General features: G+C 36.5%; 1 protein-coding gene across 1 annotated transcript in view; it reads left to right on the plus strand.

Annotated features, from left to right (window-relative positions):
• Positions 1–5,733, plus strand: part of RAB21 (RAB21, member RAS oncogene family) — a 36,554-nt gene extending 30,821 nt beyond the window's left edge. Inside the window, exon 7 of the mRNA XM_036454566.2 lies at positions 2,788–5,733. Coding sequence (XP_036310459.1) covers positions 2,788–2,930 — 143 coding nt within the window. The 3' untranslated portion in view covers positions 2,931–5,733. The remainder of the gene's footprint in view (positions 1–2,787) is intronic.
• Positions 5,734–19,754: the final 14,021 nt, after the last annotated feature.

Genomic DNA, 19,754 nt, shown 5'->3' on the forward strand with positions numbered 1-19,754 from the left:
GGTCGATGCTAAACCACTGAGCCACACCAGTTGGTCAAGCGGTTTTGTTTGTTTAATTTTCTTTTTTTATTTCAGAGAGGAAGAGAAAGGGGGAGAGAGAGAAAAAAAAAGAGAAACATCAATGATGAGAAAGAATCATTGATCTGCTGCCTCCTTCACATCCCCTAGTGGGCATTAAGCCTGCAACTTGGGCATGTGCCCTTGACAGGAATGGAACCCAGGACCCTTCAGTCTGCAGGCCAATGCTCTATCCACTGAGCTAAACCAGCTAGGGGAAGAGTTATTTTTTAATAAGCGTTCTTATCTTTTATAGATCATATTAGAATAATTTATGAATAAAGTTATGCATATGGAATTTGATTCAAAATAATGGTAAGGATGCTTGCCAAGTATGGATGAAATTGTGTGATGGACATAACGGATTTTCATTATGCTATTTTTTCCAATTTTTATGTATACGTTTGAAATTTTCTATTATAAAATGTTGCTTAAAGAGAGAGAGGAAGCCGAAACTGGTTTGGCTCAGTGGATAGAGTGTCGGCCTGCGGACTGAAAGGTCCCAGGTTCGATTCTGGTCAAGGCATGTACCTTGGTTGCCGGCTCACCCCCAGTAGGGGGTATGTAAGAGGCAACTGGTCGATGATTCTCTCTCATCGATGTTTTTAGCTCTCTATCCCTCTCTCTTCCTCTCTGTAAAAAAATCAATAAAATATATTATAAAAAAAAAAAAGAGAGAGAGAGAGAGAGAGGGGAAAATGTTTATATACACTGAGTGGCCAGATTATTATGATCTCTGAATGCATAATAATATGGCCATTCAGTGTATATCCTCCTATATAATAAAAGGCTAATATGCAAATGTCCCCTCGACCAGGAGTTCAACCAGCAGTCAGGCTGGCTAGCCATATCCCTTCCCTCTGGCCAGGCTGGTCAGACCCCACCCATGCACAAATTCATGCAGCGGGCTTCTAATTCTCTCTCTCTCTCTCTCTCTCTCTCTCTCTCTCTCTCTCTCAGTGGTCAGATTATTATGCCTTCAGAGATCATAATAATCAGGCCACTCAGTGTATACCCTGAAAGTCATTTCTCGTATCACCAGTAAAATACATATTTTGGAAAACTCAAGTCTGTGGAATAATAGATTGAAATGATTTTGTTAATTTATATTCCTTGAACTTATGGACATCAGACTCTTTTGAGAATTTGATGAAACTGGTTTTTCTCTGTAGAAAAATATACATGTACACAAACTTTGAAGTAAAATTCAGTTCTATGCAAACCTGAAAGTCATTCATAATTGTCCTAGAGTAACAATTTTCTAAGTGAAATGCCCTCAGCAGCAGCAGTAGCAACACTTGAGACTGTTTTAGAAATGCTGCAAATTCTTGGGACCTACCCCAAACCTAATGAATCAAAATCTAAGGAGGTGGTGCTCAGAATCTGTGTTTTAACAATCCCTCTGTATGATTTTGATGCACACTAAAATTTGAGAAGCACTGCTGTATATACCAATCCCTTGGGGATCTTATTAAAATGGGTCTGGTATGGTGTGAACTTCTCATTTCTAACCCAACTGGTGATGATGCTGGTCCTCTCTCAGACTGTACTTTGAGTACTACACTCCAGATCTGACTTATAAATGTTTCAATCACATGTCTTTAAAGAAAGTTTTTAACATTTCCCACATGTCTATTTAAAAATACAGAACATACACAAGTATAAATATATTTTGTACATTATAAAACACATAAATAGGTAATTTTATAGCTTGAGGAAAACTTAAGTAGAAGTTAGAATTTGTAACATTTTCTAATTTCATCTCAGTGGATTGTTCCACAACTTCAATTTGGAAACCATTGTTCAAGAGCAGTGTCTCGACCAAAATTTAAGAACACTTGTTCTGTTTTGAGGATTCCTTCTGTTCATTTCTTATCTTTTTGGATATGTATTTTAGAGTTATTTACTCCTAAATCTATGTCTTGTATTTTCATTTTTCTTAACTGTGTCTCTTAAAGAGCAGAAGTTTAAATTTTAATGTGTCTTATGTGAGAAATCTTTGCCTAACTCAAGTCACAAAAATTTTCTCCTATAGAGATTTCCTCCTATGTTTTCTTCTAGAAACTTTGTTTTATGTTTTAAATTTAGGTCTATAATTCATTTTTTGTTAATTTAGCATTTGGTGAGAGGTATAAATTGAGGTTTACTTTTTACATATAACTGTCCAATTCCAGTACTGTTTTCTTGAAAAGATTATCCTTCGTTGAATAATCTTGGCACATATGTCAAAAATCAAGTGACCATGGGTCTGTATCTGGACTCTGTTCTACTGATCTCTATATTTCTCCTTTTACTAATGTCTCTCTTCATTAGAATTGCTTTCTACTGTATCTTTAAATTAAATAGCGTGAATTCTCCAGATTTGTTGTTCTTCATGTTAAACTCTTTTATTCTTTCAAATATGCATTACTAGTTGAAAAATAAATCTTGTACCCTAAGTATTACTTGTTCTTGGAACAATCTGGACATTTGAAAAATCTTAAGGATTATACTTATATACAGATTTTTTTATGTCATTTTGGCCATTATATATCTAGACAAATAAACTTGCTGTTAATTTTTTAAACTTGCAGGAAAAGCTGTTTAGTGATCTGACAGAATGTTTATTATATTTAGTTTCTTTTCTGGTTTAAAGTCAGAAATGGCTATCAGGCTGGTATACTGAAATTATAGAAAGAGAAAATTCTAAGGTTGTATTCTTAAATAATTTCTGCTTTCTTCCTCTCTTAGGGATGATAGAAACAGCACAAGTGGATGAGAGGGCAAAAGGCAATGGCTCTAGTCAACCAGGGGCTGCCAGGCGAGGCGTACAGATTATTGATGATGAACCTCAAGCCCAGAGCAGTGGTGGAGGGTGCTGTTCTTCTGGATAACTGTCCACACCTCAGAAATTAAAACAAACTGTGGATCATTGCCCTCAACATGAAGACTGCCATATTCCAAGTCACATTATTTTATCAATGGAATGATAGAATTAACAGTATTTTAAATTACGTTTGTAACACTGCAGAGACCTTAAGTGCTAAACTTAGTGGAGTTTGTGACCAGAGAATTGGCATTTTCTACAAATGTTAACAAAGCAATTACCAATGGCCTTTTTACATATTTTTTCTTTAATAAGGAATAATATGCATGTAGAAAAGACCTACTTAAAGGCTTCATTTATATTCTTTTAAATCAGATCTTTATTTAATAACTTATATATGTTGTTGGAATGGTATACATTTTGCAGCCCTTTGTATTTTGTGGTAGTTTGAACTGTATCACTTCTAAACAGTAAACTGTTTTTGTTTTTGTTTTTTAATTAGCAAATACCCGAAGTACTATTTTTGCAGGGTTTGCACAGGCCCCTATAACTGTCTACTACTTTGATATAATCTATATACATTCTGTATGCTGAGCTGGTAAAATACATTGTAAATTACATATTAGATATTTTATCTGCTTTTACAAGCGCAAGGTGCAAAAACATATACAATAGTCTCATTGATGACTGTAAAGTGATTAACATTTGATGATAATGCCTAAGCTTTCTTACTCTGATATATAAAGATCATAGCTCCCTTCACTTTTGTCTTAACTTGAAAGTGGCGTGCTTAAATTTTCACAAATACTTTACTTGAATTATTGCTGTTGTCACATGTTTTGGCCTCTGTAAGTTCAATTGATGATCGAACAGCGGCATTTGCCTTTTGGTTTGGCTTGTTTTATTTGTTTGTTTGTTTGTTTGTTTTTATAAAAAAGATGACTTCTGTCAATTTTGCTTTAGAATGGTGATCTTAGAAATATTTGAAGGGAGCATGCTGAGTTTCACTTTTTCAATGGCTTTAGTTTCTCTTCAGCTTCATATGAAAAGGGTTCATTGATATGAGAAAAAGGGGTTCCAGACAATAGCCACTTACCAAGACTAATTCATGCAGCATGTTAGTGGTAGTTTATGCTCCTGAGACAGCACTTTTAGATCTTTTGTGAGCAAGTTGTATTTGTTTAATGCTTGCCAGAGATAAACACAGAAAGTTTTGTTTAATTTTATAAGAGCTGTTCTGAGTTTGTGAAGGGAAACATTTCATGTAATGCAGTTACAGCGAACACTGGAAAGATTTATTATAAAATTATATTCTTGTATACTTTGTAAATTAGTTTCTCATTAGATTTTTTTTTCATTAAGCATAGGACTGAACTTAAATTTGTTAATTTTAATATAATCAGGCACTGCTCACAGATGGAACACAAATGGTAGACATTAACATAAATTGTTCTTGCTCTAATATATATATTTTTCCATTTTTGTCATGCTTAGAAAACTAGTAAATGTTATGTCTAAGATAAAATGGAATGGTCCCTGGATTTACTTCTAATAAGAAGCAGTAGTATGCAATAAAGTGGTTAGCATGTGCAATTAAGAAGATATAAAAAAGTACTACCATATTTTTAAGTTAAAAGCTTAAACTTTCCCAAATGGGTTAAAAGTTGAATGAATTGATTTTATGATGTTAGAATTTTTACTTAGTATTAAGGATTATGCGAGCCTTTGCTTTAACAATTTTTTCTTTTTAAATCTTTATTGTTGAAAGTATTACATGTGTCCCCCTTTTCCCCTGCATTGACCTCTTCTAGCCCTTGCCTCCAGTCTCAGGCCTTCACCACCCTATTGCACTTTACCTTTTTTAATGATTGTCCTTGCCAAACTCAACAAACACATTGACCGTGGTTGTGTGTGTTTGGAGGGGTGGGGTAGGAAAAAGTCAGGGAGATAAGTTAAAGTCGTCTTCAGTGGCTGTACTCTGTGTAGTTTCTCAGTTTCCTGGAAGTTTGATGTTTATGCAGGGAATTGGGGAAGGTAGGGGGAATCATGAGTATAATAGAGGAAAATTGTTTTGGTTTTCAGGGCTAATAAAGAAAGCCTTACCATTTGTACTGTTGTAGATGGGAAGCAAGCTCTTTCCCATTGGAGTGGAATCGGTTTTTTAAAGTAGAGATGAAATTGAGCATTACTCAAAAAAAAAAATAAAAAAAATGATGTTATAAAACCTGATAACTGGAGAGCTGTGCTCTCAATTTTGACCTTTTGAAGTCCAAATAGGAACCTCTGCTCTGGAGTTGCCAGATAATTATTGATGGGCCACAACCGGTCTCCCTGTTTTGTTTTGTTTCTTCCACTCCTCTCCTACTCTCCCTTGGCTTCTGTGTAGTTTTTTTTTTTTTAACATCAAGCATTTTATTCTTTTTTAAACTTGTAATTTAAGTTAATCCAATAGCAACAGTATAGTATTCCTGTCTTTGCTCAGAAGCCCCAAAGGTCTTTAGATGGGAATAGCCTGAGAGAGTAATGAAGACAAATCAGTTGTAATGGGTATACAAAGGAAAGGTAAAAAAATGATAGACCAAGGCCAAGGAAGTTTTTCCAATCTTCATATTTAATACATTTTGTGTTCCTATCCTTGTAATTGTGCTATTAGGAAGAAGACGCAAATTACCATCTGTAGTAAAAATAGGTAGAATCAATACATTTTTCAAATAGTAAGTATATACATTTAGTATATATAATTAAAAATTGGTTTAGTATTGTCATTAAAATACCTAATATAATGTTAAAAGTATACAATCATTTCTGTAATGATGATGGCTATGCTGCTCCTTGTTTTGCTTTGATTATAGAGGAAGATTATTATTTTTTTAATGTAGATTGCAGCCCTACCCATTTTGACTCAAGTGGATAAAGTGTTGACCTGCAGATTGAAGGGTCCCAGGGTTCAATTCTGGTAAAAGGCACATGCCTGAGTTGTGGGCTCGATCGCCAGTGTGGGGTGTGCAGAAGACAGCCAGTCAATGATTCTCTGTCATCATTGATGTTTCCATCTCTTCCTCTCCCTTCCTCTCTGAAATCAATAAAAAAAATGTAGATTGCAACAATCGGGGGCGGGGGGTAAATAGTCATCTGAAAAGAAAAAAGTATGATTATTGGATAAATATGAGTGAATTTCTTTTGTTCTAAGGATGTCTCCTGAAAATACCCTAGATCTATGGCTGTTACAGCTAACTTAAAATCTTTTTTATATATTAGCCATATATTATATTTTAATTTGGCCTTAAAGTAGGAAATGAATGATAATCACTTTTAGATTTTCGATAAGGAAATAGAAAATTTGGGAACTAGAGAAGGGGGTGATGAGGAGTAGATGTGAAACTATAAACTGACAATTTTTTAAAGTATTTTGAAAAATATGTTACTTTTATCACATAGTTTGTAAATAAGGCAAGCTGTGCATTGTGCCAAATATTTAGGACATTAAAAAAAAAAAGGAATTGTGAGGCTATTTCTTTTAAAACACAATTTGCAATTTTCTGTATTATAAAAGCTATCAAGAGTCCAGATCATTTTCCAGATAACCATTCATTGTCCAGATAACAATTTCCCCTTGTAATTACCATTTATCTCTAGAAGTGGTTTGATCTGTGCCTTTTACTTTTCAAATTTAATTTCTGTTTGCCATTATAATTTTCATAGGTTCTTTATAGAAACAATGTGACAAAGAGGGAATACTTAATTGGAAGTTGTAAGATGTTGGGATCTTTTGCAAAAGTGTAGATAGTAGTGACCAGCAGTAGTTTAACAATAATGTCTAAAGGTACAGAGACGGAATAGATTCTTTTTTCCCCCCTTACATTTCATCAAAATTTTTCACATTGATTTGCTTTATTTTTTTATTGTTTATTACAAATAGTGGTACATATGTCTCCTTTTTCCCCCATTGACCTTCCCCCGGCATCCCCTATCACCGGCACATGCCTTCTTCCCCCCTCTCCCCTTTGTGTCTGTGTCCATGTTATCCTTTGAATAGATTCTTAAGTATTCTTTTCTAAATACCAAAATGCATTACCTAGATTTTCATAATTAAAAGCTGAGATTCATTGAACATACACATTTACTTGATTTTCTAATAGTCACTGATTCTATTATGTTCTGTAATTTATAATCAACTAAAACAGTAATGTATTTGGTGTTGTGGGCCAAAATTCATGATTCATCTGTCTGATTTTGATGTTTGTTTTTTTTTCTTTTTAAGAAAACGGATTAATCACAACCAGAGAAAATTTTCCTAAATGTAAATAGTACTAATCATATGTCATAAAAAAATACCAATATTCTTGAGTTTCCAATATCAAGCAAAAATGCTTCACTTCTAAAAAAATACCACTTTAATATCTTCATAGACATTTAGCACTACTTGTGCTACCTGGGGTATATATACAGGGTTTCTCAAATATGCATACATACTTTGAATGATTATGAAGTCAGTGTTTAACATAACAGGGTGTGTTTTTTTTTCAGAATTTTAAAGAATCTACAGAAATAATTTTTTTTGTCAATGCATATTTTCAAACTGATGACTGTTCATTGCTGCTAATGCAAAGAAATGGAATTGCAAACATTAAGAATTATTTTGTTTGGTACTTGTGTGCCCTCAACTCATCTACTGTTGTCGGTTTTGTACCGTAAACTTTCATTAAAAAAAGTATAGTGGCACATTAGGATACATTTTTTTTAAAGCTTAGTCTGCCTTCACCCATTATTTCAAATCACTTAAGCCTGAAAAGGAGTGAAAACTAAGTGACTTATCAGCTGTTAAAGTGTGTATACATTTTGGAGGACATCTGTATTATCTCTTTTCTGAGAAGCTGAGTGTACTTTTGAATATTAACTTTTCTATTGCAACATTTTCTGTGCAGTATACAAATGAGCATTGCAAGTTAATGTTACACCCAGCAAGAAAGCATCTTACCCCCTTCAGAAGCCTGCACATATTTCCAAATGCATCACATTAATACCAGAAGATGGGCTTGCCTACTTAAAAGACCTTTATTCCCACTGTATCAGTTCTTACCTTGATTTTGATACTTCCTGGCAGCTGTATCATCTCTTCATTATTAGATGCTCAAGAAAAAGCTAATGATTTTCTTACATTTGAACTTGTGTAAAGCAATGAGGGATAAAATATGATAATATTGAAAAATAGCAGTGGTATTTAGTAGCAAGCTATTTTAAGGAAGTCATTATATGTAGTACTTCCTAGAAATGTGAAGTTCTTCAATAAAAATATAGATATTGTGAAAGTGTCCCTTAAGAACTCCCCTCCCAAATGGTCACCCTTGCTCCCTAATACATACTATTCAATTATTGTTGGGCTTACAATTTTTACATGAATTGTTCTTACTATGCATATGTTTTGCTACTTGATTTTTTTCTTAGCATGCCTAGGAGCTCTTATATAACAAAAGGCTAATATACAGATCAATCAAACAGCAGAATGACCATTCGCTATGATGTGCACTGGCCACCAGGGGGTAGATGCTCAATGCAGGAGCTGCCCTCTGGTGGTCAGAGTGCCACTTAGCCTCAAGCCAGGCTGATGGCTGGGGAGCACAGCAGCAGTGGCGGGGGGGCCTCCCGCCTCCGTCGGAGCACCTGACTGGCTTAAGCCCACTCCCCATGGGAACAGTCATCAGACATCCCCTGAGGGCTCCTGGACAGGTCAAGAGCGCAGGCCGTCATGACCGAAACAACACACACAGCCTCCCTCTCCCCTCCCCGCTTGAATGTCATGCCCTGGGCCTCTGATGTCAGTATAACAGACATTCATTTTATTTTCTCCCATATCTCTTTGGGAATATTTTGCCTTTTTTAATAACTTCCAAAAAGATACCTGGTTGATTTGGTGGACTTAATTAGAATCATAAATTTATTTTCTAAAATTTATTGATCTTTTACAGAGAGGAAGGAAGAGGGATAAAGAGAGACATTGATGAGAGAAACATCGATCAGCCGCCTCCTGCACACGCCCCACTGGGGATGTGCCCACAACCAACGTACATACCCTTGACTGGGACCTTTCAGTCCACAGGCCGATGCTCTATCCACTGAGCCAAACTGATTTCGGCTAAAATCATAAATTTTTAATGCAAACTAGTGCTTATTTAGAATCAGTCTCCCTTAAATGTGTAAATCAGGAAATGAGAATGGCATCTGCTTACAATTAATTTGAAGTACATTATTTTTGGACCACTTTTGACTGATTAATATACTAAAAAATTCAGGAGTTCAGATTCTTTAGGTTTTTATTTGAGGGAAGGGGGAAGTATAATTGATAGGGAAAAAGTACAGGATAAATTAAAGTCTTCATACAACTTCAAGTAATTATGTCACACAAGACTTCATGCTACCAAAAATTTAAACTTTCATTTGATCTGTGCCTTAGCGTGAAAAAAATTTAAGTTCCTTTTGAGATCTTCCTTTCCCTACCATCCTACATATCTCTTTAGAGGTACCCATTGTTAACAACTTAGGGTGTGTTTGTATCCCTATGATATATAATTTTTTTTTAATATTTGACCTTTATATGTTTCAGTTCACTGAAAGCAACTTTTACCCTATGTCAGATTCCATCCTCAATCAACAACCAATTTATCAATAACAAACCAGAGTCCCTCCTTAACAAAAGTTAAATCAGTGTTGACAGTTCTTAAACTTAGAAGTTAACTGATTTTTAAGATGTTTTACTAGTATATTTTGATAAATTAAGCTTAAAGAGTAACCATAGCACTCTGGGAAAGTAAGTTTGAATTATTGGTTTCTATTCCCTGTGGAAATACGGCTGAGAAAGAGGAGTGTGCAAGTCCAAGCTCCATACCCAGGTAATTTTGGGTTGGACTCATTCATTCTCTTGGCATACTGTCTACTTGAGGGCATTGCAGTGTCCCCAACAATTACTTCAGATACTTCTCTGCACTCTCAAAGCAATAGTTTAGCATAGTGCCATGACATAAAGTTAAATGTGTGTGCCCCAGAATAACGATTATTCAAATTCATTCATATTTGATTTTTAATGGAAATGACTCTGCATTTTGAAGCACAACTTTCCATGATTTTGTTAATTTTCCAGTGGTCATTGAAAAAAATGTAAAACACATTCTGCTTATCATGACTGTTCTGTCAATTTCACTTATTGAGTCTCTGCTGTGTGCCCAGTGTCCTTTAGCGTTAGAGCTTAAAATTAGGGAGCTATTGCCCATACTCCAGCATGTGAGTACTTTATCTGTGGATATGAGGTCAACAAACCAGGAATGTTTACATTCTGTATTTGATCAGAAATGTACCAGTGAAACTAAGGAGAGAATTAGAATGACAGTAGTTGAAGCTGATAGTAAAAGTTGAGGTAAAGCTGCACAGATGATTTGAGTCTTGCAAATAATTTCCAAGCCAGATTAAAATAGAATAACTTGTTTTCTAGCTTCAAGGGGGCAATTAAATGATCCTCAAGCCCAAATTGCTTTTCCAAATTTTGTGGTAACAGTGCAGGAAACAGATGCCTTATGCTTATTTAGACAGCTGCTTTTTTTTTTTTTTTAACCTAGGAAAAATGCATTTTAAAAAGCAATTATTTTTTATTTTTGCTCTTGACAGATATTTTCTTTGTCTTGTCACCAGACAGTAACCTAGGAAACAATTCATTAATGAGTCATAGTAGGCCTATTTGGAGAGTGTAACTAAGTGTAATTTGTGAAATATACTTTCCAAATTGGGAGTATAGGTCCTCTTTTTCCTACCTGATATTGAAGATAGACCAGAAAGATAGCTTAATGATTGTCTAAATTTTCTGCTAATCTTTTCAATAAGCTTTAATATATTTTTAATTATAGTATATTATCAAAGGTAACATCCAGGACCCTTCTAGACCCTTTTGGGGAGAAAATGAATGACATCAGTTTTTAAAAATGATTCTATGAGCCAGTTATCAAGGAATAACTTCTATTTATCTGCATTAATTTATCTTCACTATTTCATAAAAGGTGAATAATTTCCATGATATAGTGACAGTTCTTCAGGTAAAAGCCTGTAAGGGAAATACAAAATTTTTGGCTGTCTCCAGGGTGACAGGATTATTTTGCACCAAAGCTATATGGAATATAAACTCCCCTCCATGAATCCTATATTGATGTTTTTAAACCTGAAAATGTTCTTTAACTGAAGAAGTGCTGGCATGAGTAGTTCTTCCCTTCAAAATTTTTTAAAAAATGGCCAATGGTAGTGGCACAAGAAAATCACTTATGAAGGACATAATTTTGGTTGAACTTGAATGAAGATGGTGAGATATGGCATTTAATTTACTGAGTACTTCTCTTTGATATGTGGCCTTGAGGGTGACATTTGATAGTCTTGATTTCTCAACATTTTGGTTCACTACTTTGCCAGACTTTAGGATACTGCTGCCTCTTCTGAAAAAAAATAAATAAAAAATTTAAAGGATTACATGATGAAGAATTATTTATACAGTTATCACTGTGTGCCATAAAAGCATTTCTTATAAAAACAATCTGTGGGCTGTTTGCCATGGTATGATTCATAAAAGTGGGAGGGTGTTCTTTAAATGCAGAACTAAGTGTTAAAGCTTAAGGTACGGTGTTGTTTGAGAGCTTTACTCAGTTTGATAAATGACTTCTGTTTGTCCTGTTTTATTGATAGTGAGTGCTGGTGGGTATAGTTAAAGAAAAATTGGTTTGTGATTCAGAATATTAAAAGCCAAGAATCCAAAAATAGCCATCCTAATATGTAAAAAGTCAGGGGCCGTCATGACCGAAACAACCAGATGGACGACCGAATGGCAGGCTGCATGGAGGGGGCAGTTGGGGGTGACCAGGCTGCAGGTGGGGGGGGCAGTTAGGGGCAACCAGGCTGGCAGGGGGGCTACCAAGCCAGCTCGGGGGGAGTTGGAGGTGACTAGGCCAGTGGGGGGAGGGCAGTTGGGGGCAAACAGGCTGACGGGGGGGGGGGGGCAGTAAGGGGCAACCAGGCTGGAGGGGAGGCAGTTAGGGGGGGACCAGGCTGGTGGGGGAGAGGGGCAGTTAGGAATGATCAGGGCAGCAGGCAGAGGCAGTTAGGGGTGATCAAGTAGGTGAGCAGTTAGGAGCCAGCAGTCCTGGATTGCGAGAGGGATGTCCAACTGCCAGTTTAGGCCCAATCCCTGGGACCGGTACCGGTAGTCAGACAATGCCCAAGGAGTCCTAGATTGGAGAGGGTGCAGGCTGGGCTGAGGGAACCCACCTCCCCACCTGTGTACGAATTTTGTGTACCAGACCTCTTGTTAAAGCATATATTGTCGCCGAAACCGGTTTGGCTCAGTAGTAGAGTGTTGGTCTGCAGACTGAAAGTCCCAGGTTCAATTCCGGTCAAGGGCATGTACCTTGGTTGCGGGCACATCCCCAACCAGGGGATGTGCAAGAGGCAGCTGATCGATGATTCTCTCTCATCGATGTTTCTAACTCTCTATTCCTCTCTCTTCCACTCTGTATAAAATATATTTTTTAAAAAAAACACACATATTGTCGAAGAATCATAATATTTGAAGTGGTACTAAACAAAAAAAGGCACCTCAAAGCCAAGCACTGCTTTTTAAAAAAAAGGGAGAGAGGGGCAGCTTGCATTCTATATAATAAAACCCTAATATGCAAATCGACTGAATAGCAGAACAACTGGTTGCTATGATGTGCACTGACCCCCAGGGGGTGATTGGTCAATGCAAGAGCTGTCCCCTGGTGGTCATAGCGCTCCCACAGGGGGAGCGCCACTCAGTCAGAAGCTGGGCTCACAGCTGGCGAGCACAGCAGTGGTGGCAGGAGCCTCTTCCGCCTCCGCTGTAGGGGGAGGTAAGAAGCGAGGGGTCCCAGACTGCGAGAGGGCACAGGCCAGGCTGAGGGACCTCCCCCCAACCCTTCCCCCAGTGCACGAATTTCATGCACTGGGCCTCTAGTTTAATGATGAGGAAGTTTAGGGATATCCTTAGCCTAATAATGTCTAATGTTGACATTATTTTTAAGTCAGTTTTAACATCATTAGGGAAGGTTGACTTTTTCAGAGTCAGCCCTCCCCTCTCCATTTGCCTTTCTCTTTCATCAATAAATTGTGCAGACACTTCTAGCTACCTGGCATTTGTATGATAAATTCCAAATTTTCCATATGTACAATTTTTGCTAATGCTGTCCTGAATTCCCCTACCATCTTTGCTTTCTGTTTTTTTTGTTTTGTCTTTTAATATGATTAAGCACTGCCTGTTATCTTTTGGAAACAGTTGAGGTAGAAAACTTGAGCTGAAAGTTCACCATTTTTGTCCTAGTGTTGAAAACTGGGTAGAAGTTAGTTTCTTAAAATTCTTAATCTTGAACAAAAATGTTTAGAAAAATGTATATGTTTTTAGCTCCTTCAATTTTTCAAGATAATTTTGCTATTTTGTTTTTGCTTTTTGGTTGCTTTGCAATATACTTAATGGGATATTAAAAGCAAATCATTACATTTATATTGACTCAAATGAATTTTTATGCCATTTTAATATATATACCAAGAAATGCTAAAAGGAACTTTTGCAGGTGCCTGATGGGGCACCCCAAATGGGAAACAGTGAATGGACAGGAAAAGAGGCAAAATATAATCTTAACTCATAATCTCCTGTTATCACTTAACACTGATGAATCTGTTAATCCAAATTAATAATAAAAAAGTAATTGCACTGTTTTAATTTGAGTATTGTGGTCAGGATTCACATCCTATTGTTATGAACTCATTGGTTAGACCAGTGGTCAGCAAACTCATTAGTCAACACAGCCAAATATCAACAGTACAACAATTGAAATTTCTTTTGAGAGCTGAAAACCGACTTCTGTGCATGGGCCACGAAGTTTCAATCGCACTGTACATGCGCACCTACACGTGGTATTTTGTGGAAGAGCCACACTCAAGGGGCCAAAGAGCCTCATGTGGCTCACAAGCCACAGTTTGTGGACCACTGGGTTAGATCTTTAAATCTCAGTTATCTGCCTTTGTTGATCTTTGGTGGTAATTTTAAAATATTAGCACATTTGAAATTTTTATGCCTCATTTTTTGAGAGTTGGGAGTGTGGTATGTAAATAGTCAATGTACAATCCAGGGATATAAAGGCAAAAGAAGAATTAGTTACTGAAGCAGTAAAAGAACCTTCTCATGAGATTTGAGACTAGTGCTCAAGTTAAGCTAGGGAACAGTGTCTTCTGGCCCTGTGAGGAAAATCTATAAATATTTGACCATTTTTCTGGGCAGTTTAAAGAGCTGCTTTTTATTTGTACTTTCCTGAATTTTCATCTTCTTTCACTTCTAGCACACAATTGTTAATAACCTAACTTCACTTTAGAAAGTTTAACTTAGAAGTTAGAATTTTTGCCATGCTTGTAAAAGGCCTGAGGAAGAAACGTATGTTTTATCACATGAAACTTTTGATTTGGTGTAGTATTTTTAAGATGAACACATGACTGAATTATTCTTTCTATGTAGTTGGAAGAATGTAACTGGTGTGGTTTGGAAATATTTTAACATAATATCGTAATGTAAGAAGACTAATTTTCTTACATAGTAATCTGTTTCACACATGTAAACATGTTTTATGTGGCTTTCTCCTCACATTATACTTAATGTGTGTATTTTTAAAATAAAATCATACAGCCAAGATCGGTTTGGCTCAATGGATAGAGCGTCGGCTTGGGGACTGAAGGGTCCCAGGTTCGATTCCTGTCAAGGGCATGTGCCTTGGTTGCGGGCATATCCCCAGTAGGGGGTGTGCAAGAGGCAGCTGATCGATGACTCTCTCTCATCGATTTTTCTAACTCTCTATCTCTCTCCCTTCCTCTCAGTACAAAAATCAATAAAATATATTTAAAAAATAAAAATAAAAAAATAAAAAATAAAATAAAATCATACATAGATTTAGGAAAACTGCTATGAACAATGTATGAGTATCACCAAGACTGTTAAGCAAACCTGAGACTAAAACATTTTAATTTTCCCTGCAACCTCATATGTAAATCTAATGAAAAAGCTTATGAACTAAATGCCTACTTTGTTGTAAAATATATGAGTGATACTTTAAAAGATATCAGTGTGAGAGGAGAAACGAATTAGATGCTATGAATGGGCAGAATTGATTAGTCTCTTTAGAAGAAAATTAGTGGGAGCTGACAAAGTGGTGAATAAATGAACTGGACAGATTTAGAACTTAGCAGGCACTTTGTGTTTCTATTTTCATGGTAGGGGTTAATCACGAGTCATTCAATGCAAAGCATTTTACTGGTGCTCTAAAAGGTACACAAAATATACTAGTATAAATTCATGTCCTTGAGGACCTTTAAAATTGAGAGGGAGAATTAGAGTATTTAGAGACTTTAGAAGTGGAGGAGATTGATGTAAAATAATCTATCAATGCAATGTGACCCCAATAAAAATATCAGGCTTTTTCAAAACTAGAAAGCTGATTCCAAAGTTCCTTGAGAGGCAGGACTGGCCAGGAAAGCTCTCAAAAAGCAATGAGGGTAGACTAGTCTTACGAAGTATCAAAATAGAGAACTCTAGTAATTAAAATAGTTTTGTCCTAGCATATGGCTAAACAGATCATTAGAACTCAATTAAAAGGTCAAAAATAGACCCAGATATGGAAATTTAGTACAAGATTAAGATGACATTTCAGTTCAGTGGGGGGAAATATGTCTTACTCATTGAAAGGTGTTAGGATACCTAGGTAGCTTTTTCCAGGAAAAAAATAAAGTTGGATGCATATCTTATACCAAAATAAAATCCAGTTTAAAGTATGAAAACTAAAATGTTTAAAGTACTTGAAGAAATCATTGGAGAATCGTAAAAGATTTTAGTGTGGTGTGAAGGCTTTTCTAAATTCAATATAAAATCCAGAAACAAAAAAAGTTTTCACTATAAAATTATAATGATAAATTATATCACTATGTTAAATAAGTTCTTCATGGCAAAAACCATAAAATAAACAAAAATGACCAATTTGGGAAAATAATTTGCAAATTATATTATGTATTGCTTAATATGTAAAAAAAAAACAAAAAAAACCCTCCTATAATTCAATAAAAGTTCAGTAGTACAAAAGGGAAAAGATCCAAAACTATAGAATTTTTACAAAAATGAATATTAATTATTCAAGCTGAAAAAAAATTCAACTTCACTGTACAAAGTAAGACTACTCTGAGACGCTAGTTTTTAAACCTATTTGATTAAGAAAGATTTTTTAAAAATTGATTTTAGAGAAAGGAGGAAGGTGGGGATGGGATAGAAGAGTGAGAAACATCAATATGAGAGAAATACATTGATTGCCTGCCTCCCTTCGGCACCCCAACCAGGACCAAACTTGAAACTTAGGAATGTGCCCTGACCAGGAATTGGACCCATGACTTCCCAGTGCATGGGACAATGCTCCAACCAACTGAACCACATCTGAGGAAGATTTTTTTTTTAATTTCATAAAGCATTGTGCTATGTTCTAGATATTATTGGTAAGAATTAGGAAGCAAGTGTTTTTACATGTAGGGGCATATATTGGAACAACCACCCAGGATGGTGAACTACATAGTCTGTATTTTGTCAATTTACCTTCCTAGAGAGGGTGGAAATAAATACATTTACCAGACTTTTTCATATAGCAAGAGTTCTGGAAACCAATTATATTTCCTCAACTTTATGTTTTCCACATGAGTTGAGAAGAGAAGTGAGGCACAGGCATCTTCTTGAGGTTCTTGAATGTTGCAATATTGTGAGAAACCTTTTGCTATACAGCAGGATATGGAGTGGTGGTGGTGGTAGTAGCTTCATAATCTGACGTATTCCTGAATGGTGTTATGAGATCTTTGTCGGTTTCCCAGGTGTGAAAGGTCGTGGTGGTGGCCTCAGGCTTCCAGCATGGCTCAGCGATGACCCCAGAAGTAAAAGCTCCCCTAGTGAATCAGTTCTGTATCATGGCCGGATACATTCTGGAGGCTCAACTTGGATCCCTTCATCCTATTCCTTTAACTCTCCCAATGACTTTGGAAGCTTCAAATTCCCCACAAGTGCCTTCCTGTTTAAAATGCCCAGGATGGTTCTGTTTCCTGCATTGAAAACTGTTCAATTTGGCAATAACAATCAGAATTGTAAATGTATTTCTTTCTGACCTAACATTTTTGCTTCTAGAAATATATCCTGTAAAAATGCCTGTATATGACAGAAACAAGTTTGTATGAGTTTTTCAATGCATTGTTTGTAAATTGACATCAGTAGGAGAATTGTAAAATCAAATTACATTGCATGTGTATAATAGAATCCTAAGTAGCTATAAAAAAGAATGGGGGTGTTTTATGTATTTAAAAGATAGAAACAATAAGATATCATAAGTTTCTTTAAAAAAACAGAAGTCAGAACTCTATATGCTGCCTTAAAATCTTTTAATTAGCTTTGTTGAAGATGAATAGATGTAAAATAAAGTACATATAAAGTGTGCAATTTGACGAGTTTGACCTGTGAAACTAGCATCACAATGAAGATAATGAACATATCCATCAATCCCAAAAGTTTTCTTATGCTTTATCCTTTCCCCCCATTCCTGCTTTCCTTTACAATAGATTAGCTTGAATTTTCTAGAATTTTATATAAATGGATCATACAGTATGTACACTTTTGAGTCTAGCTTCTTTCACTCTGCATAATTATGTTAGGATTCACCCATGTTATAGTGTTTTTTAATAGTTCATTCCTTCTTATAGCTCAGTCATATGCCTATGTATGGATATAACTGATTTTTTGTTTATTCACTCACTTGGTGATGGACATTTGAGTGGTTTTACAAATAAAGCTTCTGTAAACATTTGTGTGCAGAATAACTATGTAGGAGTAAAATGGCTGGCTTATTTGGTAGGTGTATGTTTAACTTTTTAAGTAACCGCCAAAGTGTTTTCCAAAGTAGTTGTACCATTTTACCTTTCCACCAGCAGTATGAAAGTTTCAGTTCTCCCACATCCTTGCCAACATCTGATATGGTCAGGCTTTTAAATTATAACCATCCTAATAGGTATGTATATTATTGTGGTTTCAATCTGCATTTCCCTAACGACAAATAACGTTGAACAATTTTTCATATGCTTTTAAAAAATATTTTTATTGAGTTTGGAGAGGGAGGAAAGATGAGGGAGAGAGAGAGAAACATTGGCTGCCTCGGCTGCCTCCTGCATGATCCCTATCCCTCCCCAGTGATTGAGCCCTGACCTAGAATCAAGCCAGCAACCAAATGAGCCACACCAGTCAGGGCTCTGAGTATCTTCTTGGTGACGTGTCTGTTCAAATATTTTGCTCATGTTTTATTGTGATTTTAAAAAAATTATTTAGTTTGAGAGTTATTTCTATTTTTTGGGAGGGTTTTTTTGTTTTTGTTTTTGTTTTTAGTTTTTGTTTGTTTTGTTTATCCTCACTAGAGGATATTTTTCCAATGATTTTTAAAGAGAGTGGAAGAAAGAGGGAGAGACAGAGAAACATCGATGTGAGAGAGACACATTGATTGGTTGCCTCCTGTACATACCACGAACAGGGCTGGGAACCTGCAACCGAGGAATGGGCCCTTGGCCACAATCACAGCTGGGACCCTTCAGTCCACAGACATACACTCTATTCACTGAGCCAAACCCACTGGGACTCTTTATATATTTTGAATAAATCCTTTAAAAGGTACATGACTTACAAACATTTTGTTCAGCTTTTCATTTTCTTCATGTCTTTCAAAGAGCAGAAGTTTTAAATTCTGATGAAGTCTAGCAATCTTTTCCTTTATCAAGTGTGCTTTGGTGTTGTTTCTAAAAACTCTCTGCTTAGTTCATGGTCATAAAGATTTTTCTATCGTGCATTCATCTTTGCTTGAAATTTTAAAATTGAATTTATTAGGGTGACACTAGTGAATAAAATTATTATATAGGGTTCAGTTGTACAATTTTATAATACATCTTCCATGTAGTGGTATTTTAATAGATGATCTCATTTTTCCCCACAGCATATTGAACAGAATTCTCTCTACTGGCCCTTTTCCTAGAATTAGAAACATGGTCAAGAACCTCACATTTTATGCCTGGTGGGTGTGGTTCAGTGATTGAGCATCAACCCATGAATCAAGATGTCACCAATTTGATTCTCAGTCAGGGCACATGTCTGGGTTGCAGGCTCAATCCCCAGTAGGGAATTTATGGGAGGCAGCCACTTGATGATGTGTTTTTCTCATCACGTTTCTATCCCTCTCTCTCTCTCCCTCTCTAAAAGCCAATAAAAACATATTAAAAAAGAACCTCCTACTTTAAACAAAGTCCATCCTTAATTATGAGTATCTCCTCTTCTTTCCTCATCCCTCAGCCCAGCCTGCATCCTCTCCAATCTGAGAACTCTCGAGGTATGTCCTCTCACAATCCAGGACTGCTGGCTCCCAACTGCTCACCTGCCTGCCTGCCTGATGACCCACTAACCATTCCCCTGCCAGCCTGGTCGCCCCCAACTGCCCTCCCCCACAAGCCTGATCCTCCCTAACTGCCCTCCCCTATATGCCTGGTGTTCTTCCTCTTCTTTCCCCCCCCCCCCCAACAGCCCTTTCCTGCAGGCCTGGTCCCCTCAACTGTCCTTCCCTGTAGGCCTGGTGACCCCCATCTGCCCTCCCTTTCAGTCCTGGTCCCCCACAACTCCCTTTCCCTGCTGACCTGATCACCCACAACTGCCCTCCCCTGCCTGTCATCTGTGGCAGCCATCTTGTGTCCACATGGGGGCTGCCATCTTGTGTGTTGGAGTGATGGTCAATTTGCATATTACATCTTTATT

The sequence above is a fragment of the Pipistrellus kuhlii genome, unplaced genomic scaffold, assembly GCF_014108245.1.
Source record: "Pipistrellus kuhlii isolate mPipKuh1 unplaced genomic scaffold, mPipKuh1.p scaffold_m20_p_3, whole genome shotgun sequence".
Taxonomy (NCBI): domain Eukaryota; kingdom Metazoa; phylum Chordata; class Mammalia; order Chiroptera; family Vespertilionidae; genus Pipistrellus; species Pipistrellus kuhlii.